General features: G+C 53.9%; 1 protein-coding gene and 1 long non-coding RNA gene across 9 annotated transcripts in view; one reads left to right on the plus strand and one right to left on the minus strand.

Annotated features, from left to right (window-relative positions):
• Positions 1 to 393: 393 nt before the first annotated feature.
• The window catches only part of Aatk (apoptosis associated tyrosine kinase), a 39,143-nt gene continuing 12,056 nt past the window's right edge, over positions 394 to 27,480 (plus strand). Inside the window, exons 1-2 of one of the 7 annotated variants that reach the window (XM_076935348.1) lie at positions 394 to 929; positions 25,269 to 25,402. In XM_076935348.1, the coding sequence (XP_076791463.1) occupies positions 25,358 to 25,402 (45 nt within the window). In that variant the 5' untranslated portion in view covers positions 394 to 929; positions 25,269 to 25,357. Of the gene's footprint in view, positions 930 to 1,597; positions 1,714 to 5,977; positions 6,046 to 16,011; positions 16,091 to 25,268; positions 25,403 to 26,749; positions 26,955 to 27,480 lie in introns of those variants that run through there. The other 6 variants (XM_034506742.2, XM_076935346.1, XM_076935351.1 and 3 more) reach the window with 6 other exon arrangements.
• On the minus strand, positions 18,402 to 24,042 carry LOC143442583 (uncharacterized). 2 transcript variants are annotated; one of them, XR_013110842.1, is made up of 3 exons: positions 23,313 to 24,042; positions 21,976 to 22,065; positions 18,402 to 20,840 (listed from the first exon to the last, which is right to left on the minus strand). It is a non-coding gene; the product is annotated as an uncharacterized LOC143442583 (long non-coding RNA). The 2 variants fall into 2 exon arrangements; XR_013110843.1 differs by having other exon boundaries at positions 23,182 to 24,042.

Below are 27,480 nucleotides of genomic sequence, written 5' to 3' on the forward strand. Positions count from 1 at the left end.
GTGCACTCCTACCTCTCTTCCGTGCCCTCAGCCTTCATCCTGCCGCCCCCAGTCCCGGCTTCCGTGCCCCCTCCCCATCTCTTAGTGTCCCACGACCTACGTGCTCCTCCCCTGCCTCTGTCCCCTCTCCGTGTCCCCAGCCTCCGCGCTACCCAGCCTCCACGCCCCTCAGTCTTCATCCCCCTCAGTCCATAGCCCCCGTACCTCCGTGACCCCTCTCCTTTTCTCATTATCCCACGAACTGCATGCCCCTCCCCTGCTTTGTCCCAGAAAGTAACCCCCAGCCCCCATCTCCATCCCCCTCCCGCTCCGTCCCCCCCCACCTCGCGCGCGCTCCCGCGTGTTTTCGGACTGCACCAGCAAGAGCCCCGCGGCGCCGCGGCGGCGGGCGGAGGCGCCTAGTCTGTCGCCGCCCCCACTGGTGCCCGCGCTGCGGCGGTGGCTGGGGGCGTTAGGAGCGGGGGGCCGTGCGCTCCGCACCTGCGGAGGCCGCTGGGCGATGATGCCGGAACGCCGGCCCAGGCCGCCGGCGTTCTGAGCCTAAGCGCAGCGCCCGCCCCGGGGATGCCCATCGCGCTGCTGGCCCTGGCCATGTCGTCGTCCTTCTTCAACCCCAGCTTTGCCTTCAGCTCCCACTTCGACCCGGGTGAGTCCGCGCGGCGCCCTCGGAGGCGGCCTTGCGGCTGCGACTGCCCCCCCACCTGTCTCCCCACCGCCGACATGATGCTGCTGGAGCCACGGTTTCCCATTTTGCCTGGAAATTAACCCTTTCTCCACCCTGAGTCCCCGCAGAAGAACAGGGACCGGCGAGGACCCACTACAGGTCTCCGGAGGTGGGCAGGCCTTGGGGCCAGACCCTGCACAGCTGGCCCCTTCAGCGCTGGCTGGTAGCATCAGCCCCTGTCTCTTTGGATGCCTCCCTGGCACAGGTAACTGGGACAAGAGGGCCTGTGTTGGCCCCAGGTGTCCCGGAGAGAGGTTGCCAGGACTCAGGGCCCTGGGGAGGTGAGGGGTGTTCTGCAAGGCAGGGAGGGGGGGGGAGCCCAGGCCTGCTGTGGGAGGGAGCTTGCTGAACCTCGTTTTGGTGTGGAAGGCCCCTTCCTAAACCTGGTGCTATTTTCTGCAAGTCCGTCTCCCCAGGCAGCCTGTGTTGGGTGTGGGGACCGATGAGGACCCTAGCATGAGCTCGGCTGTGTTCCCACTCTAGCGAGGTGGTGCTGACCTACTGCACAGGACCTGGGGTTGGGCATCTTGTTCCACCTGGCTAGTGGACATAGGGGTAATGTGTTTACCACGACCGCCTGGCCAGGGTGGGCAGCTGTGGTGGGCTGAGGGGGCCAAGGCAGCTGTTTCTAATCCTGATTCTGTTTGCTTGACCTGGGAGGAGGGGGGAATGAACCTGTGCCTCGGAGGAGCCTGGAGTCCCACCCACACGTCCCCCCCCCCCCCAGCTTCGGCTTGGGCAGCACAGCCCAAACAAAGCCCTGCTCGCAAACGATGACTCTCCTGGGTCTCCCTCCTGGAGTGGGGCCAGAATGTTCAGTGATGCTGAGAGTCCCCTGGGCAGGGCTGGATCCGAAGGCATTTGCTCCCAGGGAGGGGAGCCGGTGAAGCTGTCTACCTGGTGTAGGGCTATAAGTGTCCTTTGCTCAGAAATGACTTCCTGGGTGAGTCAAGGGGCTTGGAGGTCACCATTTCACCATGCAACCCAAGGTACAGAACCTAGCAGCCTTGTCAGTGACCCCCCTAAACCCAGGGTGGGAGTGGAGGTGGCCTTGAGAAGCAGCCTAGGGCCCAGACTATCTTTAGGGACATCCAAGGGCAGCATCATGTCTCAGGATGTCCCTCATGGCAAGCCTCACTCAGTCCTTGGTCCTTCCAGCGGGCGGCTACTCCCGACTACAGACAGGTGGCCTTGGAGCTGGGGGGGGTAGGCTGACCACAGTAGGGAGGAATCTATGCACCCTCCCACCTGTCTCTGCTGGGCCCAGACCTGCCCTGGTGGCTTATCACCCCTCGCTCCTCCAAGGTATCCAGGACAGAAGTGCCCTTCCCCCACATCAGAGAAACAGCAGGGCTCTGCAGCCCTTGCGGGTTTTGTGCAGTCGATCAGTGTGATTACAGCGTGCTGCTTTAATGATCTAAGGGGAAAGCGTGGTAGGCAAGAGAACTTCTCTTGAGAGCTGTATGCCTGTGGACATTGTGTCCCTACTGTCCTGACGGTCCACCCTTGGGCATGGATGGTGGTGATGGGGCTGGGGACCTTACTGGGGTAACAAACCCTGGCCCTGTAGGTGCTGCAGAGGAAATATGGGCTCCACTTCCCTCACTAAATCTATGCTCAAAGCCCACTATCCCCCACCAGAGTTTCTGTGTTTGTCTTTGCTTCTCTGGACCGCTATTTCCCCATCTGTAAAATGGGATGGTGATGCCTATGCCTAGATCTGTGTTGGAGGAGGTGCCTGGTGAGCTATTTGTTGTGGTGAGGAGGTGTGGACGCAACTGGTGCCTGAGGCCTCTGCACCCAGGGAGGCGGAGTGGCTTCTCTTCATGCTCATAATATGGACAGGTGGTCTATCTGAGCTTGTCCATGTTGGAGCCATCAGAACTCAAAGTCTCACGTTCACAATGGCTGACGAGCGTATTTATGGGCTTCCCAGTGTTCCCCTTGACGGTCCCCAGGGTAAGCCTTTGTGCCTATGCCCAGGTCTTCAAGCATCACGGGACTGACGTATGAATTTGAAGTAGAGACTTAGCATGCTGCACCCTCCCCACCACAACCACACTGGCCAGGACAGGGAGCCGAGGCTGAACACAATCGTGGGGTGTTGTGTGCTGGCCAGACAAGCACCCAGAAGCGCCATCTGTAAAGTCTGACTCTTGCTCCCTGGCATCCAGGATGTAGATGGTCATGAAAGATTTCTTGGCAGACTTAGTCCAGTGGCCTCTTTGCTGTGTGGTCTTGGGTCACTTTCAGCCTCTTTGTGATCACACTGCAGGTAGGCAGAACATGGAAGGCAAGAAATGATGGGGTCTTTGTGGAGGGCAAGGGCTGCTGGAAGGAGAAGGAGCCGGTGTCCATGTAGTCATCTTGCACTGATGCAGGCTGGGATGATCTTATTTCTCTCTCTCTCCACATCACTGTACCGGGTGTTGAGATGGGCAAGCCTCAGTCAGGGTGCTATGATTGCTGTGGCCTGGTACTGTCCCTGGTGCCAGCAACAGCGGTGAAAGGAACTCCAAGGAGGTGCTTTACTAAGGTTTCCCTTGAAGGAACCTGCACTCCCAGCATGCCTTGGGGCTGCCCTTCATGCTGGGGCTCTGGGAGACGCCCCCCCCCCCATTTGCTCACCTTCTGATATCTGGCCCTCTCTGGTCCCATGTGGTGGTGTGGAACACTGAGCATGTGTGAACACCAGGCAAGGCTGGTCAAGACGGCCTCTGCTGGCTTCTGGCCTGAGGCCCGTGGGCTGTGGAGCTGGCAGCCACACTGGCAGTTTGCAGAAGCCCAGAGAAGGCATAGCAGTCCCGCTCTGTCGTTCAGTGTTGCCCATGTACCCAGTGCTGTGTCCTGGTATCTCCAGCCTTTCATCTTACATCCTGATTCTCACTGGAGTCCTCACCCTGTGCTGGGCTCCTAAGGAAGAGGCCAGCATGTCTTTCTGGGATGGTTGCTCCCTTGGTGTTCACACGTGGCAGGGGACAGAGCTGACATTGCTGGGATGGTGGTGACTGTGGCAAAAGAGGCTTGCTCTGAGGAGCACATGGATGGGTGTATTTGGAGCTTGGGCCAAAGCGGGCCCTGGGAATGGGCCAGGGAGTCCCCAGGAGTCCTAGTCACTGGCTCACAGATATGCTTGAACTATGAAAAGTTGTGTCCATTGAGTGACAAGACACCCTGATCCTCACTGGACCTGGTTGCAGGAACCAGCTCACCGGGCCTTCATAGCAGTTGAACCTAGAGTACAGGTGCTACCCCTGGCTTGTCACCCTGCCCTATGGGCCCAGTGACAGGAAGCAGAGCCTGGATTTAAGGCCAACTACCTCGGTATGACCTAATCTTGATGAATCACTAAAGTTCTAGGTTACAGGTGACCAAGCTGAGAGGTGATTTGGCAAGGGCCTGGCTGGCAGTGGCTATATACAGGCTGCTCCTCTGAGAGCTAGCCCAGGGAAAGTACCAGAGAACCAGGGAAGTTGCAGAACCCTGGGGCAGGGGTAAGGGGCAGGGGCAGGGGCAGGGGCAGGGGCAGGGGCAGGGGCAGGGGCAGGGGCAGGGGCAGGGGCAGGGGCAGGGGCAGGGGCAGGGGCAGGGGCAGGGGCAGGGGCAGGGGCAGGGGCAGGGGCAGGGGCAGGGGCAGGGACAGGGACAGGGGCAGGAGCAGGGAATAAGGAAGCTTCTGTAGCTCTCCCCAACGTCACAGCTGTATACCCATAGGTATACAGGGATCTGCATGCACATGCAGACCTGACATAAAAACCCTGCAACACACACCTCCTGAATGGCGAATGAGGCAGGTCTACTCAGGCTGGTGTGTCTATGTCCAAGTGTATAGAGAGTACAGGCACCTCGGTGGGGACTCTTGTGGGTGCGAGCACTCTTCTCCCGGGAAACCTGCCCTCTAGGACACAAGGTTCTCTGCTAAGCTCCACTGTCCCATCTCGAGGACAGAACGTCGGCATGTTTGTGCTCCCTTGGGAGGTATCACCATCCCTCTGTCTGCCCAGAACCTCAGGGTGGGGTCGTGTTTAGAAAGAGGGTCTACAAAGCTGATTTGTAAAGGTGAGATCATACTGAGGCAGGGCAAGCCCTAAATCCCGTGGCAGATGTCCTGCCAAGAAGACACAGAAATGGGAGGAGACAGGATGGGGTTCAGGGGAGAGGAAGTGGAGACTGGAGTGGAGGAACCATGAGCAGAGGCCTGTGTAGACCCCACACTGGAAGAGCTAACGAGGTCTCTCCCAGGCCTCACTGAGCCTGCTTGCTGCTGGGCCAGGAAGAAACCATTCTCACAGAAACCAACACTTTGGGGATCTCCTGCCCAGAGCATCCTAGGAACATAGTGCAGTTTCCCCTCAGGCCTAGGGACCAAGGCAGGAGCTGCAAATCTGTAGCTCACCGTGTGTCTGTGTGCACATGGTGGGTCCTAACGAGTAATGTCCTTGCCGTCTCTGGCACCTGTCTTGCACTCTTGGAGCATTTCCCAAGGGCAGGCTGTGCCCAGTCCTCTGCCAGGCCCTCCTCCTGGGACTGTGACCACCTGCTTTTCCCCCATGGCTACTGGGACAAGTGTGTCAACTGGAGGAGAGCCTGATGCAGACCATGATTAGGGGGAATCTCTCTCTCTCTCTCTCTCTCTCTCTTTCTCTCTCTCTCTCTCTCTCTCTCTCTCTTTCTCTCTTTTGTTTTTGTTTTTCGAGACAGGGTTTCTCTGTGTAGTCCTGGCTGTCCTGGAACTCACTCTGTAGACCAGGCTGGCCTCGAATTAAAAATCCGCCTGCCTCTGCCTCCCAAGTGCTGGGATTAAAGGCGTGCGCCACCACTGCCCAGCCAGGGGACCCTCTCTTACTGTCTTGTTCTCAGGTAGGATGGAGAGTCAGTTGAGAGCCATGTCTATGGTAGAGAGACCCCTGTGTTACCCCTGATCCTTGTCATGTGATAATCTGGGTGATAGTGCCTGTTGGGGCTTTGATTTCAGGCCCCTGTAGGCTGGGCCCTGCCTGGCTGTCACAGAGGAACCAGTAGCATTGGGACCAGCGTCTGTGGCCTACCCCACCCCCAGCTCAGGAAGCCAGCAGAGGAAATGAGGGCAGTGGCCGAAGCCAGAGCCAGTTCCCAGGCTGACAGTCTGGGTGGATGGTTGCCTGAGGACTGTCACAGGAGTCAGAGTCACGTGGCATCCCCTGTCTACTTCCGTCAGGGCCAGGGCCAGGGCCAGGGCTAGGGTCAGGGGGCTGGGACATGAGGGTGGGGTGGGGTGTTCTCCAGAAGGCCACTCTGGGTGGAGCAAAGCTAGAGCCTCACAGGAGCAGCGCCCAGAGCCGGTATGTGGGTATTCTGGGAGGACACTGCCTACTCTGTCCCTGCCAGGCCAGGGTGGGGGAGGACACACTATTTATCAGAACTCCAATCTAACCAGGACCCTACCCGAAGCCATGGCAGTTCCTTGAGTTCCATGGAAGGGCCTCTGTGGTAGGTGGGCTGGGCAGCCAGGGTCACCTGTCCCAGGTAGGTGAGGTGAAGCAGGTGCTTCTCACAATGGTGATGGTCATACCTTCTCTTTCTCTGTGCCACCCCCAAGATTTGCATGAGTCACCACCTTCTTGCTGAGCGACAGAATCCAGCACTACTTAAATATCGCCATCTCTGGGGAGGTCCCTCTTGTGCTGCCTTACTGAGTTGGGCACATGCCATCAGGGAGCCTTGACCAGCTGGCCTTGGGTTCCTTGTAGGGATCACCCGCTTGCCATGTGAACCTGGTGGGATGGGAAGCCAGCATCCCAGACTGGGCTCTGAAGGAGGCCACCCTGCGCTCTGAGCTTTGTCCCTCTGGGCATCTGAACACTGTACGGCTGCACATAGGGTCCATTTGTGCTCTGGCTTCCCACTGTACCCCACTTCCTAAGATTCTCCCCCACTCTCTGTGCTGCTTAGAAGGAAATATAGGAATGGTGTGTACCAGTCAGTTAGTCATTACTGAGTGGCTGGCTCTGAAATTGCCAATAACTTTCAACAGGGTGCCAGGTGGCTTCCCTTAACACCACGCCCAGCCGCTCCTGCAGTTCCTGCCTTACCCTGAGTGGCTGCAAGGTCACCTGGGTAGGCTGACCTAGGTAAGAGGTACTAGGTGTAGTCAGCTTTCTTGGATTTGTTTCTAGAGACATGAAGCTACGTGTGGGACACATGTGTGGGATTTCCTTGAGTCCCCCGCTATTTTTAATGGCGGCACGTATGTGCTTAGGTGCTCCCAAGACTCTGTGGCTTCACGTCAGTCGGACACACCTATGTGACCGTACCCCAGGCCCCCCGGCAGCCTCCTTGTCCCACACAGCCACCTATGGCTGCCTCAGACCTTTGCAGGCTATGGTGTGTAGCCCAGACATTAAGAACAGAATACCAAGCGAACCGCGGTGGTGCAGCCCGTAAGGTGTCCGCCTGCAGAGGGGTCCCTCCGCGCTCTCTCTGTCTCTCTGTGTTCGAATCCTGTTTGCTCCCACCTGCCTCCTCCCACGTCTTGTGGGAAAAAAAAAGTTAAAAAAAAAAAAAGAAAAAGAACAGATTACCAGAGGCGTCCACTCTTGGGGTTAGGCACTGGGTTCTGTCTAGCTTTGGCTGTCTGTCTTGGTGATGCTCCTGTGACTGTTTTGAAAAGGCACCACCCACTTCTCTCCTTTTCTTCCTCCTTCCTCCCTCCCCCCCTTCCCTTACTGGCGTGCTCTGCCTACAACTACTAGCCTCTCCCTTTACTGAGATGTAATTTGAATATTAAACGGTCATCTCTGAGAGCATAGAATTCATGGTTTTTAGAATTTTTAGAGTTGTGAGGTCTTCACTGTAGTCTGTTTTTGGAACATTTTGTCTCATTAGTAATCACCCACACCAATTAGCCATGACTCCTGTCACCACCCTGCTGTCCCTGTCCCTTGATCATTCCTGTCATAATGACCTAGTCCCATGTCATGTCTCCTGGTCTCTTTGGTTAGTCTCTGGTGAGCACATACCACAGGGGCTGTCCTGGACACTGTTGTGTGACTTCCCCTGACCCCACAGAAGGCGTCTCAGGAGTGTGGTGGCCTGGCATGTCTGTCTTTGAGCACTGAGACCCTGAGGGCCTCTGTGAGTCTGCCTGGTTGAGTGAATTCCACAAAAACCCTTCTCTTGCTTGCTTTGGGGACACATCTGTAGGTTTGGTGTGTCCACCTCAGTTGTGTGTGTGAGATCGCTATTTGTCCGTCTACTCCCTGACAGTCTTGTTCTGTCTGTGACTACAATGTAATGCAAGGCAGGGTGGACACCTCTGCCCAGCATGAGGGCCAGAGTGGGAGTGTTCGCCCCTGGCACCGGCACACTTACCCTCTTCCCTCCAGTGAGGCAGGTTGGCCATTCAATTAGCCACTTCCTGGGCACCGCTGGGTACAGGCCATTGTGTATCCTGAAGCTGCCCGGAATCCTTTTGGCATTCACTAGTCGTGGCTGAGAGGCACTTCCTGGCTGACTCGTGAGAGTGGATGACAGGAAGGGACACTCCACTATTGCCCTCAGGCCTGTCCTGCCCACACAGGCCTATTCCTGATGGAGCTGCCTTGTTCTCTATCCAGAGGACCCTGTTACCCGGAGTGGAACTGCAGCAGCTGCCCAGGAGCCAGAACTACTGTTTTATCTTCCTTTACAAGTCCTGTCTAAACATAGCCAGTGTGTTCTGTGCGTTTCTCAGCCTAGCTGAGGACCTGTGGGTTTCCTGCTTGTCTGCCACAGCTTAGGCTGGGCATCTCATGTGTGTGAGAGTTGGGGGTTCCAAGAGGATCAAAAAAAAAATCAGGCCAAGGGGTGTGTGTCAGGAGGCTGCAGCATGTCCTTTCAAAGGGGACAGACAGTGTGCCTGGAGCAGGGAGCAGCTTGGGAGTGGAGCTACCAGGACAAGCCCTGACCTTGTCACTTCCATAAGCCACCTGAGCTGGCTGGGTGTGGGGGTTCTCAGATGGGAGGTGATGAATAACCACCCATCCTTGGACCAGCCTGGGGGGGTGTCGCTGGGATGCCAGAGAAAGGGATGAGGGGCTTGGAGGTCAGACTTGACTTTAGTTTTGACGTGTGTCAGTGGAGGTGAGGCCACTTGTGACTGTCAACCTGTGGAACTTCCTTCTGTTCCCAGTCCCCTTGGCGGACTTGATTACAAGGTACTCTCTGGAAGATCCAGGAAGGCAAGGTTTGGGGTCTTGCAGAAGAATGCTAGGAGGCCCTGTGGGGATCCCTGCAAGAATAGAAGCGGTACTGCTGACTCCTAGCGTGTGGCTTAGGATGAGAATACACGTGTGAACACTCACAGGGGATCTTCTTATGAGAGATGTGTTGAGAGAGACGTGTGCGTGCTCAGGCAAGCGTGTGTGCATGCCCCTGTGTCTGTGAGAGAGTGTGTACATGTGGGCCGCAGCTACTGTGTGTCTGTGTATGTGTGAGTGAGTGTAATGTATGTACATGTATTTGAACATATGACCCGGGGATGGGGGAGATGAACACTTGAGCAGCTGTTGGGTTCACGTGTTTATGTGCACACGTATATGTACATCTGAGTGCAAGTGTAGGGACGTGACCCTCGGAATCCCGTGGGACCTCCTCCTGTGAGCAACTGTTGGGTACACATGTTTATGTGCACACGTATGTGTGCTTCTGAATGCAGGTGTGAGGACGTGACCCCAGAACCCCTCTGCCCTCCCTGCTCCTCCCCACTGCTCTCTTAGGCTTCTGGGTGCAAAAGGTCATTTTATTTCCATCTTTACCTGGATGACAGAAGGGACACAAACACCAGTTTCACCAATGACCTGCCCTCCTGGAGCTGATCCAGGCTCTGGAAATAATGAACCAGGTCAGCCATTCGTGTAGTCTTTTCCTTGTGTCCACCTGTCAATCAGCTGCCCCTATAACCTCGCCAAGCTGGACTTGCTTCCTTCAGCCCCTCCACACCAGGCAGGGCAGTGGGAGGCAAGTGTGGAAACTCTGGAGGGCAGCAGGGCTGTCTGCAGCATAGTAGTCTAGAGACAGGTCAATGTCTGAGCATCCTTGGGGGCATTTACACCTCATTTAGTTACAGCTACTTTGTATCCATCAGGCACAGTGTTCTGCTGTCAACATCCTAAACAATGCCCAGAATTCCATGTGGCGGCCTGGACCTGCCTTGCATGCTGGGGCTGAGAGGCTGGGGAGGCACTGGAAGGATAGGCACTGGAAGAGATTTCTCTCTCTCTCTCTCTCTCTCTCTCTCTCTCTCTCTTTCTCTCTCCCACCCCTTCTTTATTCATTTCTTTATCCATTTTATGTTTATGAGTACATTGTAGTTATTTTCAGACACACCAGGAGAGGGCATCAGATCCATTACAGATGGTTGTGAGCCACCATGTGGTTGCTGGGAATTAAACTTGGGACTTCTGGAAGAGCAGTTGGTACTCTTACCACTGAGCCATCTCCAGCCCCTAGTGTTAAGTCTTTGGTCTTTGAGGGCACAGTCTTTTCTCACAGTGCCTTCTCACAATGCCATCTTACCTCCTGAGAGACTGATACACCTTGCTACACCTTTCTCAGTTCCCTCCTATTGGTGGGCAGGGCAGGAGGAGAGCCTAGGAACAGTCTATGAGGCTGTGTGCACCTCTGTGTGCACCTTTGCTCTGGGCCTGGGGTGTCCTGTGGACAGGACCTGAATCCTGGGAGACCCAGAGGATGGAGAACCAGGAACCTAAAAGCTAGCTCTGTAAGAGAGCATGGTGGCACCAGTGGCCTAGCCTCAGGCCAATGAACTGGCTTCTGTGTCCCACCTTGGGGCAAGACTTGCCTCCTCCTCCCTTCTCTGTCTAGGACCCCTGAGCTCCATTATAGCGCCAGCAGGAATCAAAAGGAGCTTCTGGGACAGACTGTGTGTGTCCTGGCCCTGACCCTGGACTGCCTGTTGTCCAGGCCTCCAGTCTTTATCTGTGCCTGATCTGTCTGTGCAGCTTCCTTCCTGTTTGGGGTTCCCTTTGCATCACAAGGCTCAGGGGTCCTCAGGCGTGTGGAGCCCCTGTGTTCCACCTCCAGGACAGCGCTAGCTGCATTTGCAATATCAGAGACGCTCTGTCCTTGGAACCCGCAGTGGTACTGACACAGCCCCTGAGATTCCAGGTCGGGGTGACTGTTACACCTCCAGGAGGGGGACCCCAGAGCTGCATCTGCATAAATGTGGCCTTTGTTCCAGGTCTGTTGGTGTGGCTTCTGCACATGGACATTGAAGAACAAGGCTTGGGCAGGGCTTCCTGGAACAGGGCAGGAAGGACATCTGGGAAGGAGCATAGACCCAATGGGGACATTGGTGTAGGGCGGAGTTGGCCATAAGAGCCCCTAGTGGACACCCAAGGGTTAAACTGCTCTCTGCAAAGAGCACCCACCCTGGGGAGGGCTGGGAAGCAACTCACTGCCTCTGAGTGAGGCGATCACTCAGGTAGTGTGCCACTGCTTCTGTCTGGTTCTAGAACATCCTTCCCATCTCAGAAGAATCCTGCTGCCACTCTGGCCTCTGGTTACTGTAAACCCATGTATGTCTGAGTTTGCTGGCCTTCACACTGTGGGGTCTCATGGTGTCCACTGAGGTAACATCACACCGGGTGGAATATCTGGAGGCTCTGAGCGGTGTTTTGTCTCTCAACATCTCAGTAGTCTTTTGCTGTTTTCACAGCAAAAGTGTGGTGGCTCATTCTTCCTTTTCAGATGCCTGACTGCATCTTCTGCAGGACGGGGAAACTGAGGCTGTGAGGCTCCTGGGATAAGGTCTCACCCATTCATTTATTCCCCTTGTAGCCTTTGTTTTCATGGGCGTTTGAATGCAGATGGGCATAAATTTCTATAAGAAGGCTTTTGCTTTTGCGCATGAGTGCGTACACAAGTGTACAAATAGCATCAGTGTGTGCATGAGCAAGTGCTCGTGCACGGGGAATTTGTGTGCATAGACTAATGAATGCGTAAGCGTGCACAGATGGAGCGTGCACGTGTTTAAGCGTAGCTCTGTGTGCCGAGTACATTTATGTGTGCCCTTGTGAGTAGGCATGAATGAAAGTGGGTTTCTGAGTGTGCAATAGGTGTGCCCCAGTGTGGGCTAATGACTGTGAATGAATGTGAATGTGCTGCATAGTGTTCTCAGTGTGTGCTTGCACACTTGTGGACTCACAAGTGTGTATATAATACATGGGTGTATGTGAATATGTGTGTGTGCATGAGAGGATGCATGCCTGTTGTCTTAGGGTTCTACTGCTGTGAACAGACACCATGACCAAGGCAACTCTTATAAGGGCAACATTTAATTGGGGCTGGCTTACAGGTTCAGAGGTTCAGCCTATTATCATCAAAGCGGGAACATGGCAGTGTCCAGGCAGGCATGGTGCAGGAGGAGCTGAGAGTTCTACATCTTCATCTGAAGGCTGCTAGTGGAAGCATGACTTCCAGGCAGCTAAGGTGAAGGTCTTAAGCCCATGCCCACAGTGACACACCTACTCCAACAGGGTCATACCTCCAAATAATGCCACTCCCTAGGCCAAGCATATACAAACCATAGCACCCGTGTTTGCTCACACCCTGGCCCACACAGGCACTCTCTCCCCCACTGTGCCTTACTCTGCCCTCTAGGACACTGGCAGTGTCCTAGAGAACCCAAGTAGCCCATGCGGGTTTCATGTTGGTGGTCTTAGCCCTGTCACTTGCTGGCAGAAGTCCCTGGGGTATGTTCTCCAGGTTCTGAGCCCAAGGAAAGGCCTGGGCAGGGCTGGAGTCTATATACCCCAAAGTGAGCATGAGAGCCAGCTTCACTCCAGGCCAAGGGCTCGGCCAATGGCAGAGCAGCTGGGGCAGCAGCACATGGGTACTGGATGTGGCAGGGTGGGGTGGGCAGACTGCTGCTCGGAGACCCTAAGGTGGGGGTGAATGTTATTCTTGGGTTCTTTACAGAAGAGGCTGACCTAACAGGGTTAGGTCTGCGGGGTTGGAATAACTTACACATCCCCTGATTCTTAAGTGGAGTGCACTCAACTGCCAACATGAAACCTGAGGAACGAAGTCGCCCTGTCTTCTGCTGCTGTCTACCTCTGGGATGCTTCCTCACTTTCTGTTTCTGGTACTTGTGGTTGGTAGTCACACAGCCCTATGTCCTACCCGTCGCTTCACATCGTGGGGTGCAGTTGATCAGGTGAAGATCTGCTCTCACAGAGTAGAGCTGGATGGCTTGTGGCTTCCTCCCCATCCCCCTTTCTCTCCTCTTCTCCCCACTCCTCCACTCCCCCTCCTTTTCCTCCTCCTTCTCATCTCCCTCCTCCTCCCCCTCCTCCCCCTCCTCTTCTCCCTCCTCCCTCTCTTCATCTCCCTCCTCCTACTTCTCCTCTTCTTCCTCCTTCCCCTCCTCTCTATCCTCTCTCATCTCCTTCTCACCTTTCCCTTTCTTTCCCTCCTCCCCTTCCTCCTCTCCCTCCTCCTCTCCCTCTTCCTTTACCTCCTCTCTCTCCTCCTTCCTCCCCTCCTCTCCCTCTTCCTCCCCCTTCTCTCCCTCCTCCTCCTCTGTCTCCCTTCTCCCTCCTGTGCTGGGGTTGAGCCAGGGCCTCCCCTGTGCTAGGTAGGCTCTTGACCACTGACCTGCACCACCATCCCCTGTTGGTTTTAGGCAGAGCCTTGCTATGCATTGGGCTAGCCTTAAAACTTTTGTCCCCCTGCTTCAGCTTCCCAAGTGCCAGGATTACAGATGTGCACCAACACACCCTGCTTTTACATCTTCTGCTGTAGCCACTTCAATTATTTTATTGTGTACATGTTTATATGCCCATGCACGTGTGCACACATGCGTGTGGAAGCATGCACACATGCGTGTGGAAGCCAGAGACTCCCATGGAGCATCTCCCACAACTGCTCTCACCTTAGTCTCCAGACAAGGTCCCCTGAACCCGGTGCTCACTGATTTGATTTGGCTGGCTGGCCAGCAGGCCTCAGGGAGCCTCCCACCTCTGCCTTTCCCTTGCAGGGATTACAGGTGTATTTTTATAAAAAAAAAAAAAAAAGAAAGAAAGAAAATCAAGAATACTCAAAGAAAACCAGATCCAATTTTTGCTTCTGTGGTTTTTAGTTGAAGGTTTAACATGCCATCTTCCTTGAGGAAGCTGGGCTGAGGCGTGGCTCCGTCGTATAGCACTTGTTGAGTTTGTGTGAGGCCCTGGGTTCACCCTCAGTGCTGCTGACACCCATATCCTGCCGCCAACATTCCATCTTTTCTGTGATCCACTTAGACACGCTGGGTGGTCCAGGCATAGGAGGCTTCTGTAGTTAACGCCGCACCAGGGGCTGGCCTCTCTGCTCCAGACCTGACTGGCTGTTCCTCATTTGATCCTCTTGAATGGGAGCCTGTGTCATGTGACAAAGCTCCCTGTCTTCTACCCTTTCCTTCCTTTTTAAGGGGTATAGACATGTGTGACTCCCCAGTCCTCCTAGGGGACATTCTGACTTCAGTCCTCTTGTCTCCACACCCCACAGACTGCAGCAGCGCTCAGTGGGGAGAGTTCTACGTTCACCTATGAGCCCTGAGGGTGACTATATGGGTACCGTCTACCGGGGCACTGACCACAGGACCCCCATAGCTCCAGCTCCCTTAGCTTCTGTCCCTTTTCTTAGCCATGCCCATCTTGGGGGCACTTAGAGAAATACTTTAGGGTGTGGTCCAGGCTGAGTCTATGTGCAGACCTAGTTACCCAGGCTGCACAAGGCAAAAGGGAGGGTAATCCCTGCACCATTGATGACGGCCCTCATTACTTGAGGGTGGTCCCATGTCCCTGGAAGTGAGCTTGTGTGATACAAAGTGATACAAAGGGAACCTTGTATCCCTGGAGGGGAGTCTTTTGTTACTTGAAGAGTGTCTTGCCTCACTGGAAGGGAGACTTGGTTCCTGGAGAAGGGCCTGACATCATGGGAAGACAATTTGGAGTCACTGCAGGGGGACCTTGTATCAGCCTCATGTCACTGGAGTGAAGCCTTGCATCAGTACAGGGGAGAATGCCATCACTGTAGGGACTTTTGTGTCACTGGAGAAGACAGACCTTTGTTGCTGAAGAGGTATCTTACCTCATGGGAAGCAGTGCTTTACCTCATGTGGATGGGGTGGTAGTCTTGTGTCCCTGGAGGGACAGCCCTTTGTCACTGGACAGGGAACATAGATGCCAGTAGCCACTTCCAAAGGACCCCAGAGCTCTGAGGTGCTTTCCTTTTCTGGTGGTCCCCTAGTACCTGCCTTGGCATGAGGGTAGAGGGTGGAGGAGGCATGCTTTGACGTCTCCCATTTGGCTGGAACTCACTCGGGGGTCAGGCATAGGAAAGGGAGACCCAAACCGTGCCTGGGCTTGAGGACTCACTGTACCTGAAGCACATGGGCATGTCTGATGACCAGCAGCTTCTGCAGACCCTGAAGGTCCAGGGCCAGAAAGCCAAGACTCCAATAGTGAAAGACTTCCCTTTCTGCAGAGTCTACCGCACCGGCCTCCACATTTCTCAACCTTGACTGACAGTCTAACGTGCAGGTGGCCTGCAGCAGGCCCGGGAAGAGGAATGGACCTGGTCCTAGGGAGAAACCAGGCAGGGCTGGAGCAGGCAAGGCACCCCTGGATGAAGGTTCCGGAGATAAGCCTGTATCTGAGTGGGTGGTCAGGTTCTTCAGCCCTATATTCCTGTCACTGGCATGTTATAAACATCTGTGAAGCTGCCGATGCCAGGAACTCAGTATAAACAGACGAAGTTCACAGACAGGCTGCACAGACAGTAGGGGGGTATCCAGGTCCTCAACTTTAAGCAGCTGGCCCATGTATATCTGCTAATCTTTCACGTAGTGCTGAGGAGATGGAGGTCACAGAGTCCTGGAAGAAGACACTCCATGCATAGCCCCTTGTTTTCTGGGGGGGCTCGTGGTTTAGGCTTTAAGACAAGCCTCTCCCGTCACTGTCTGGGGCTTCACTGAAGAGGGGTTGGGGAGGGGTAGCCCCCTCAGCAGAGCTGGTCCAGGGCCCAGGGGGACCAACAGAAGCCTTGGCCTCAGGCAGTGTGGGAGACAGATCAGGCCCAGGTGACATTGAAGGGTGACATGTTTTCATTGCTTGCTCAGAGGAATGTTGTGGGTAGCCCTGGTAACAAGAGACCCTCCTCTCAGGACAGGGAGGCTGAGCTCAAGGGCCCATGGTGGGAAGTAGCTAACCCTATGCTATTTTGGGCCCCAGCAACCAACCTCCGTCCCACCTACCTTCCCCTTCCAGCCTGGAAGTTTCCTGACTGGTGGACCCCAGGTGGAATCACACTTGCTGGAGTTGGCTCATCCCGTCCTGTAGAGGGCAGGTGGGTATTCCTGTAGAGGGCAGGGGACACAGTTTTCTACAGTTAAAGTGTGCCCTAAACTGTCTCCTGGAGCCATGGATACCAAAGCCATGTAGCACCAGCCAGCAAAACCCTGGCTTCATGCAGGTCTGGGAGCACTGCCCCTCCCCAGAGCTTCAGAGGTGCCGCCAGAGAAGGGACTGAGTTCTGGGAGCCAGCTGTCACTCTCTGAGGTCTCTGGCTTTCTTTACTGTTCTGAAGGCAGTGTCTGGGAACCAGGTCGAGGGAGTTTGGTGACAGGGGCATAGAATAGGGGCCCTGCAGGCATCAGGTCTGACAGAAAGGTTACATAGAGCAGGTGACCACATGACTGGTCTGAAGCCTGGCACAACTGGGACACAGAGCAGAGTCCCCTCCCAGCAGCTTAGGCAGTGCTCTGTCAGGATGCTGGGGAACGCTGCACCCCAAGTTCATGTCCTCGACCTTTGCCCTCCAGCAGGCCACCTCCCTGGTCATCTTCCCATGCACTAGATGCTGGGCTAGCACCCAGCCTGAGGTGGCCTCCTGGTTTCTCCACACCCCTGCTAAGGAGTTAGGAGTCTCTGGATCCCACTCAGCCATTAAAGTAAAATGCCCAGGGATCGCCATCTGGTGGCAGAAGTGGGTCATCTGCTGTGACCTAAATTGGGTATTTGTGATGAAGAGACAGACCCTGGACCCTGGGCTAGTCAAAATGTGGAGATGTGGGTTTGGACAGAGACTCACAGGTTGGGACAGGATTGTGTTGGGTAGAACTGTACAGCCAGGAGTACCTTGGAAGACAGGACTGTATCAAAGCCATGTTCACTTTTGGGGGGTTCCGACTGCACTGCAGGTGCCTGCTCATCCTTCCCCCCACCCCCCAGTCTCGACCCTTCTTTATTTCTCTTGTTTCTCAGCTGGTCCTGTGTTCCCAGACAGTGGCCAAGTGCAGGATGAACCTGAGGGCTTGAGGGGTGTGTCTGGTCCAGTTAACAAGCATGTGACCTGAAAAGCACACTTCTGTCCAGAACCTTCCAGGCAGCAGCACAGAGTGTCTGCCTAGCATTCAAACAGAAGGGAAGGGTAAGAGAAGCCCAGATCACGCTCACATCAGCGCTGGCTGCCAGCCAGCCTCACCCATCACACGGTGAGCATGGCCGGGGGCTCCAGTCCAATCAGGGCCCTGTGGACCTGCTCAGCAGCCAAGGCTGCTCTGCCTGTTTAAGAGTGTCTTTCCATGTGGCCTGTCCTATGTCACCTGGAAGGCAAAGAGGATCTGAGGCATGTACTGTCTACGGCTCACCTCAGAGACTTTTCTCCCCTGAGAAGGGCCATGTGTTTGTTTTCAACGGCTTCCCTGACAACTAGGGTCAAAAGGTTAAAGTCAATCCCATTGGCTGACATCAAAGGGTAAAAGGGCCACCCCTGGAGGCTATGGGAAGATTTACTAATATCTGCCAAGTCTCCTTGGCCAGGCCTGGCGACACAGCAGCAGGCCAGAGGGAGGAATAGGTGGGCAGTCTTGGGGTCACTCTCCCAACTGCAGGTGCCTTCCCATCTAACCTGGGCCTCCTGAGACACTCATGACCCCAACACAGTTCAATTCCCTGAAGATCCCAGAATCCAGGAGGGTGACATGAATAGCTGAGGAGATCCAGGACAGATGTCACAAGTCTTTGATCCCAGCACTCGAGAGGCAGAAGCAGGAGGATCTCTGTGAGTTTGAGGCCAGCCTGGTCTACAGAGCAGGTTCCGGGACAGCAAAAGCTACATAGAGAAACACTGTCTTGAAAAACAAACAAGGCCAACCAACCAACAACAATAGGAAGAGAGACAGGAGTAAAGGCTAACAGACACAGTGTAGGGGATGGCCCAGCTCCCATTGGACAGGCCTCAGAGGTATGGGAGTGGCCCAAACATGAGTGCCCCCGGAGTGGAGTGGTGGAAGTTTGGGTACAATCCGACCAGAAAGATGGTAGATTTGGGTGCTTGTCAGCAAGACTGATGGACAGAAATCTTAACTGAAGTGTTTTGAGACACCACCCCCAGGGTAAGGTCCCACTCCTATGCAAATGTGGCTCTGTGTACTGATTCCTAACCTGGAAACATCCCCTGCCCCCCCCCCCCCAAAGTCCTGGGAGGGAGCGTGGAAGATGGATGGCCAGGAACAGGGGTGGCTATGAAGTGGGTCTCTCCAGGCAACAGCTAGCTTAGGATTGTGTAGGAGGTACTAACGACCTCAGCAGAGCCAAGGTCTTGATGTGGTCGATGTTTCAAGTACTTCTGAGACACAGGGAAAACCACAAAGGCATGCACACTTTCTGTTTTATTCAGTGTGAAGCTTTGGACGGGTGAGCGATCGGCTTGATAGTGGTCAGGGGCCGTCCTGTCAGTGTGCCCTAGCTGAGCATGTTTCCGTCTGTGCTCCCGAGCCCTGGTGGGCAGAAGTGGGAATGCTGCACTTGCAGGCTTCCACCACAGGAGCGTAGGCTTTGTAAGTCCTGCCCACACACTGATGCGTCCAACCCAAAATAAGGCCCTGCTGCTCACTGTGGTGACTTGTTTGAGCCGTAGCACAGCATCTCCTGCCTTTCACCTCTACCCTTTCCTACAGAGCCTTGGTCCCAGGCCCCATCTCTTTTTTGCTGTTGTTTTATGTCTCTAAGTGTTTTGCCTGTATGCACGACTGTGTGCCATACCTGTGCCTAATGCTTAGAGGTCAGAAGAGGGCATCACATTCCTTGGAACTAGGGCTACAAATGAGCTACCGTGTGGGTCGTGGGACTTGAACCCAGGAACTGCAGCCAGTGCTCTCTCTTGTCCATGGAGCCAGCTCTCTAGCTTCGTGACTGTGATTCAGGGATAATAATAGAGACAGAAATACGGGGCACACACACTGGGTGGCATGCATATGTGCACTTGTGTTTGTGAGCACTTGTTTGTCTGTGTGTGTGCTGCCTCATTGGGTCTGGTCTCTGTATTTGGGGGAGACCTTTTTCTGTCCTAGGAGCTGGCTCCCAGCAGGATGGGTGGCCAGTGCCTCTGCTGATGAGAGAGGCATGAATGTCTGGAGGGAGTCAAGACAACTGGGTACAGGTGGGACCCAGGCTGGAGCCAGCTTGAGTAACTCCTGTGTTTGTGGGTTATGGGTGCCTCTAGCCAGGTCTCCTAACTTTCATGTCTTCAGTGGTGGAACTGAGTCTGGGAGAAGGGTCTCTGGGGGCTCCCCTGATGTAGCAGGGGTTCAGAAACCCAGGTACAATGGAGATTTGAGAGTTTAAAAGCATCCCTGGCTATGTGGTTCTGGGCAGCCATTTGGCTGTCTCACCCTGTCCATCCACCCTCAGGGGCTTGGGTCTCTGTGACCACCAGGGCCAGCAGAGGATTGGTCTGCAGGAGGCAAGAAGGTAGTTCAGTTCAAGACGAGTAAGCATCTGGTGTTGGTTCAAAGTTCTGAAGTCTGATGCCAAATAGTTGAATATAGATACAGCACAACGTGGTGAAAGATTTTCCTAGTGATAACTCAGTCACATGCACAATATAGCTAAAGGTGTGACTTCATTAAACATCTTTATATACTACACATGACACCTCCCATGAAGATGGGGTCTATAGATTGACACGTTCACGATAGCAGCCTGGGGGAGGATCCAGTGTCGTCTCAGCCACATAGTTCAAAGGTCGTCAGGCTACTAACCACATCCGCCCCCAGCTTTCTGGGAGGTTAGCAGGTTAAGTATCCACTTCTCTGAAGGAGCGAGAGTGTGTGTTTAACATCCCTGCCTCCTCTCGTGATCCTCTGTGAGCACAGGAACCTCCGTGCCTCCCACGTCTCCTTCCTTTTCGGTTCGTAGAGAGAGAATTGTGGCTTTAATAGAGGCCAGTTGAACGCGTGGCCTGCACGGCTGCGCTAACCAATACAGGCAATCGAAACAGCATTGTCAGAATACCTACAGAGGACCCAGGAGAGGGGAAAGCCAGCTTAGTCAAGATGGGCATTCAAAGGTCACCTGAGAAACTTGACGCAGGTCATCAACAGTACGGGAAAGCACACACGAAAACAACACACGCTGGGTGTTTGTTGACCGCCACCACTCTGCTTGAGCAACAGATAATCGACAGGAGCCCTGTCTTGTAGAAGTGTGCTTCCTAATCCTCTCACCTCGTGACTAGTTTCTGCTAACACTTTTGCTGTAATATTACTAATTAATTATTGATATTTTCTAATATTAGAAATTAGTTAATGTTACTAACTAGTAATGAATGTAATATTACTAATTAATTACTAATAATTGCTGTAATTTTACTAATTGTACAGGCCCTATCTGAAACCTTTCTTGGTATTTCAGTACTCACTCTTGCGACTGGTAATAAAAAAAAAAAAAAAAAGACGACTAAAAACAACCTCTAGCTTGGCAAAACAGCATCGCAAAACATCACAATCACACTGTCAAAACATCACTGTCTGCTATCACAGCTGTGCCTTGTATTCCTCACGACAAAAGGCGTTGGGACTCTGCACTGACAAGCTGAGAGTTAACGTGAGCTCGGATAACGTAACAGCGTCATTTTTAGGTCACTGATATTGTGTCCTTGCTGCCTCCCTAAGTCACTGGCTTGTTCGTCTTCCTGAGGCGTCTCCTCTTGATGGGTTTGTCATTGTTGTCAGATATTCCCTTTATCTGGTAGTCTCCAGGATGCTGTCCTGACCGGATGCATCAGAGTGGGAGCCGTCTGGGACTGCGTTCACCTTTGGAAAGACACAAGCGTAACCTCACCATGACGTTAGAAGAGCATCAGGCTCTCTTTCCATTGATTAGTTTCTAGATTTTTCCATTAACATACACATTAGGCTGTGTCACTTTAGGGCAAAATGCCTTGGGGGCAACAGAATGAAGCATCCTGGGAAAAAGTTTAAAGTTAGTTTGGCTGAGTGTGGCATAGCAGTTGGGGACTTAGGTAGGTGTATATCCATACCCCTCTTTATTTTTATATGTTTTTCACTAATCTATTTATTTATTCTCTTTTCATCCTGATCACAGCCTTCCTCCCTCCTCTCCCCCCAACCCCCCCATCCTAGTACTTTTTTATTTTTTAAATTTTGCTGTTTAAGTATTTGATGGTGTCATCCCACAATAGCTTGACCCTGTCCTGTAGGTTGTCAGGGATTTCAGTGACAGCAAGGACACATAATTATTATCCCATAAATTGCAAACTTCCTCAAGTAGTTTGCTCATATAAGTAGGGCCATTATCAGCTCTTAGTTGTGCTGGGAATCCTAGAAAGGACATGCTTAAAGAGCTATTTCACAATGGTGTTTTCGTTGAACCCTCCAGGGTCCCATGCCACGCCCGGGACCCTGCTCTTCAGCTGACAAGTTAGGGACAGGCATTGTGCACATCAGCAGAGCACTGTAGTACACACATTTCTACACACCTGACCACAGAGAAGCCCTCGGTCACAGACAGCCCTCGTTCCAGATATCAAGCTGATGTGAGAAGCACCCACTACTAATTAGGTACTAGAAGCTTGGAATACTGTGTAAAGTATGTCTCCAGTAGAAGATAGGCTCTTGTGAGCCTCCTCTGACTCCGGTCATTGCCAGAGTCTGATCATTTATGTCAGAGGAAGGTAAGCGCAACACTAAAGAACAAACAAGACCTATTCAATTAACAACAGTCACTAACTTCTAAGGATTTAAACTTCAGGCTGTTTACATAAAGTTTGGGATCTTTAAAAATTCAGGGCAATTTTAATTCTGAGGTTGAGAAAACTCCCTCCCCCCCCCCCACTGAGTGACAGGGTACTCAGAAATATCTGAGAAATAATCACTGAAAGTTCACGCCAGCTGATACTATAAATGACACGAGAAACGTGAACACTACCAGAGCGTGATAGTTCCATGGAGCAAGAACTTGCTGGGAGGTTCTAGTTTGACACATTTCTCAGACAGTCTGATGTCATAGATTCGCAGGCTATACAAAAAAAAAAAAAAAATAGTAATTTTAGGTGAAAATCTCAAAATCAGCCAAACTCAGTTTTAGGGCAGGATTCCTTTACAGAGATGCTGCCCCTCTTCCATTTCTGTCTCCGAGCTACTCGTACCCCGCTCTTTCCACTTTCTGCTCTCCAGACGACTGCATTCTTGAGGACCTCACCCTAGACATCTTCATCCTTCTGTTACTCCTTCTCCACACCCAGAGCCCTTCTGCAACATTTCTAGTCTCTCACGTTAGACTGGTCCCCATTCTCAGAGCCTCACTGCCCTCACGTGCTAATTTATACATGGAGTCTGTTGGTGTTGAGTCTCAGTCTTCCTTTGACATATCCATTTTGGGTGAGGATGTGCAAACTGGGGCTCCAAAGCCCCACCACGACTGCCAGATTCTGACCCTTCCTTGGTCCATCTGATAAACAACGGAGTCTGGTTTCTGAAGACCTGTTTCTGTCTCTCAAGTCAAAATGAGCAGAGTCTGACATGCATCACCCAAGTTAGCAGAACAGAGCCTCCTCGTGAGCGCCCTCCTGCTAAGACCTGACAGCATATGTCCCGTAGAGAATTATTATTATTTTATGTTCATCCTGAGAAATCCTACATTACTGTGATCCAGCTTGCAAGGTAATTGACTGGGATTCCCCCACCCCCTTCCACGGGTTCTTTTTATATTAGTGCCTATGCGTTTCCCGTTTTCAACACCAATGGTTTCTCATTCAGGAAACGGAGGATTAAATCTTAGCCACTTGCATAAAGTCGCAGAGGTTTTGCTCTGAATATTTTGCTCCTCTGGATCGTCCACAAACATTGTATAAAATGCTTTGTCTCAGGATGGAGAAGACCCAGGTTACTTCACTCTCTCGCTTCCTGTCCTGACTCCTGGCGTGAGCGGACTCACTTCCTACCCCTGAGTTTTGTTTAAAGAAGAGACTTCTTACCTTCTCCAAGAGTTGAGCCCCACACTGGGTGCCAGCCATGGGGCTGGCAGTGCACCCCTTCCTTTGAAGGAACAGTGCTATGTGTTAACATTTCTGGTTCCCTTACTGCTTGTCTGTGAGCACAAGAACCTCTGTGCACCCCGCACAGGCCCACTTACCAGCTAGCACCTCGCCACAACCCTCTGTGGCCAGGGCCTGCTGAAGGTCAGAAGGGACCCATGGAAAAGCCAATGGCTTTGATGAGTGCCCGGGGTGAAGGCTGGAGTGGAGGGTGAGCTTGGTCCTTTACCTGGTATGTGCCCATGCAGCCCAGGGAGTAAGCAAGGGATGGGCTAAAGCGGCAGATGCCAGCCCCAGGTCTCAGGGCCATCAAGTGGGTCTGTGAATGCAGGGAGCAGTGGGTGTAGGAGGGGTGAGTTCTGATGCCATAGCGGCACCAGATGGAGAAAGCAGAGAGGGCTCACCATGGCAACGGCAGAGTCCACAGGGGCTCACTGCTTCCTGGAGGTGCAGGAGGGCGTGAGACATGCTCACTTGTGTCCACCCCATGGTGGAGTCAGGACTCACGTTGACGGGACATTCAGGTGTGAGCACACAGTATCACTTGCACGGGGTGGGGGTAGTTCACATACATACATGCAGGACAGACGTGTAAAAAGGCAAACACACGCAGGCATGCCTGGAAACCCTGCCTGTTAAAGGCCGTTGGAAGGGCATTGGCTCAGGATGGGGACTGGTCTCCTGAGTGTGGCTGCCTCCCGTGGAGTTTTAGCTTCTCGTTGTTTACCCTGCTATGGTATCACCAGGAACGCTGGCCTCAGCTACTCAGGCTCACAAGGACCCTGTCATCTCTAGGTGTGAGATGGAAAGTGTTCACGGGCACACGGCATCCTGATCGATCTGTGCTGGTGTTCCTCTTGGCCCTCAGGCTCACCCTTCCTCCAGGCAGCCTCCGGATGTTCATTAGCCAGAAGCCCTGGAGCCTCATCCATGCTGAGTTTGGAACTCCCAAGAGTGTAGTACAGCTGCCTCTGTGACAAAGGCGGCACACACTCGGCACCCAGGGGAGCTGGGGTGCTCCACATAGCCAGGGGTTTAATGAGGACCCATGGATGACTCAGAGCCTGTGTGCTGAGGAAGGGCAGGCCTGGGAGGCAGAGCTATTTCCAAGCACATTCCTCACCATCCAGTGGACATGCTGGGCTGGCCCCATAAGCCATCTGGAGACACCAGAGTTGGCTTCCCCCCCCCCACTATAGTCTGCTAAGGAACCCCAGTTTGGAAGCTCAGCGTGAGGGTGTTGGGGTGTGTTCTGCTGTCCGGGGCACCTTGGTTTCCTCATCTGAGATGCGCTCATTTAAATCAGGGGCTAAAGAAAGTGGGAGAGCCGGGCGTGGTGGCGCATGCCTTTAATCCCAGCACTTGGGAGGCAGAGGCAGGCGGATTTCTAAGTTCAAGGCCAGCCTGGTCTACAGAGTGAGTTCCAGGACAGCCAGGGCTACACAGAGAAACCCTGTCTCGAAAAACCAAAAAAAAAAAAAGTGGGAGATCCTGCTCTCTCTCTCCAGGTCAGAAGCAGCCCCAGGGACTCAGGGGACAAGCCAGGGTTGGAATAGGGGACACTTTGCTGCCCAGCAGATACAGGGCAGCTCCTCAGTGCCAGTAGGGTCTCTGCACCTTGGAAAGTCAGCTCCTTGCTGTCCCTCGCCAGCCAGGGCCTTCAGTGGCCTTCCAGCCCCAAAGTGAGCTGAGCGGCTTGAGAGGAGACGGAGACTCCACTGTGGACCTTCCTTTTCTTGATACCAATTTTACGTGCGTGGATGTTCTTGGCTGAATGCATGTCTATTGTCTGTGTACCTTATGTGTGCCTGGTGCCAGTGGAGGCCACAGAGGCATTGGATCCCCTGGGGCTGGAGTTAGGGTGGCTAAGAGCCACCATGTAGTTGCTGGGAATTGAACCCAAGGCCTCTGTAAGAACAGCCAGCACTCTGAACTGCTGAGCCATCTCTCCAGCCTCACTAGTGAGTCTTTATATAGAGGCTGATACAACAGTGACCTTGATATCACAGAGAGGTGTCCATGGGCCTCGGAAGTGGGAGCTGAGCCCACCCTGGCCGTTTCACTAGCTCTGGCTACAGAGCCATTCCTCAGTCCATTGGCATGAGGCCACGTCCAGGTGCGGGACCAGAGCGAGGGGTCACGTGCTGAGGCTGGGATGGGACGTTTGTGCTCTGCTTCCTTGCAGACGGTGCCCCGCTCAGTGAGCTGTCCTGGTCCTCGTCCCTCGCAGTGGTGGCCGTGTCCTTCTCTGGGATCTTCACCGTCATAATCCTCATGCTGGCCTGCCTGTGCTGTAAGAAGGGCGGCATTGGGTTCAAGGTAAGGACCTCGCACAGGATCCGGAGGGCCCGTTATGTCCACCCACCACCCGTCCCCCTCCATCTTGGAGCTACCGTGATTGTTGGTTTTTCTGCAGCTACCTGGGGACCAACTGAATCACTTGTCTGATATCCCACATCCCCTCTACTGGGGGCTCCTGGGACCCCATCCCCTGCCCCTCCTTTAGGGACCTTCTGTGTAGACATGTCCTCACACTGTCCCATTCCAGCACCGGGTCAGACCTGTCCGTGTCCAGAGAAACCGAAATGACCGGAAGGAGCCTTTAGGGGCTCTTGAGAGCATTCTGCCTCTCAGTGAAGGGGCTCCCCACAGAGATCCTTACATCTGTGCTCACTGAGTCAGAGGGACAGTGAAGTCACACAGATACACTTCCCAGGCAATGATATCATTATTCCGGAGCTCCCTAACTTGGACATCTTTTGCTCAGAGGACATCCATCAGGCTCCAGAAACAAGGGTGATCCTATTTCTGGAGTGTCCACTGAAGGCCCTGTGGCCTTTACTACAGTCTCCCGAGGAGGCTAGACCTAGTGACGGAGGCCCTAGGGCCTCCCTGCATCTCTCCAACCCCATGGCCACCACGTCACACTGGCTCCAAACAGAAATGCAGGGCAGAAAGCACAGAGTTCACACACACACACACACACACACACACACACATACACACACACCACACACACACACACACACACACACCACACACATACACACCACACCACACACACACACAGACACACACACACAGAGAGAGAGAGAGAGAGAGAGAGAGAGAGAGAGAGAGAGAGAGAGAGAGCCACTGAGGGCTGCGGGGGCTGCAGCCTTGTCTGTCAGCACATTGAGGCCTGGCCAGAGCCCTGGACATTCCCGCACCCACATGGGGCTGCAGGCTGGGCAGGAGGAGGTCAGGGTGGGAGGAGGGCTTGTGGCCAAGCACAGAGCCCGCTTGTACCTCGGGGGTACCTGCTACTGGGTATCCTGCACCAAATGCTATTACCCTTTTACAGAGTCCTAGCACCTAGTACCACAGGCTCCAGCCAAACATGGGCGTTGAGTTCCTTAACAGCAGTGTGGTGGCCCCAGAGGCTGCAGATCTGCACTGGCCCTGTTGCCCCCACCCCCGGGGACAATCTCCTGACCTCCTGATTGTCAGCACACAACAGGCTGGACAATCAAAGGAGAGTGGCAATCCTGGAGGACCCTGAGGGCAGAGCCTCAGGTCGTACACTTGGGGGTGGGAACCTAGCGTGAGCTTAAGCAGCCATTGTGTAGCAAGCCCCTCCTCGGGCACTGAGAACAAGGCCCCACACAAGGACTGGCAGCAGTCCCTCCCACCCTCGCCCTTCACACCTCCTTGGGAACATGGTGCCCAGAACATTCCAGCACCAGTGTGCTTTGGTTGGAGGATCTCTGCCTCCTGCTTCCACAGTGAGCTCCCTGCTGGAGCTGTTCTGGGCAGGGGCTGGATGCTCACTCTGTGCTACCTGATCGCCCGCTGTGCTGGGGGAACCCGGCTGGCTCTCTGGCAAGGGAAGGTAATGGCTGAAGCCAGGACTGATTAATACTACAAAGGGGGGGTGGGCATCGCAGGCCCTGGTGTGTGGGGCTAGAGGAAAGTCTAATGTGGTCTTTTAGGCTCTGGGAAGGGAGAGTTGCCACAGATGTCAGTGACTCTGTGCTCAGAGCACAGACCTGGGCTAGCCATGAGGAACATAGGGCCAACCCCTTTACAGAAAGACAAATGACCTAGAAAAAGAAGAGGTCCCCAGGGTATGTTTAGCTGTCTGTCCGCAGGAATGTGGCCTGGAGCGGGTAGCCAGGCTCTCTGGTTTGTGCCCAGTCCTCAATTCTCAGAGCCTCAGTCTTCACCTGGGTAGGAAATGTGGGGTGGGACTGAGTGGCCGGGAGATCTGCCCGGTGCTGAGGACAAGCTGGCCTTGTTTCCACTCCGTCCCTGTTTTGGGTTTTATGTGTTTGTTTGTGGTTCTAGGCAAGTATTCTTTCATTAACCCCGTCCTGTCCTCGCTTATGGCTGCGGCCTACCCCAGACTGACTCTGCTT

Source organism: Arvicanthis niloticus, chromosome 6 (assembly GCF_011762505.2).
Source record: "Arvicanthis niloticus isolate mArvNil1 chromosome 6, mArvNil1.pat.X, whole genome shotgun sequence".
Lineage (NCBI taxonomy): Eukaryota > Metazoa > Chordata > Mammalia > Rodentia > Muridae > Arvicanthis > Arvicanthis niloticus.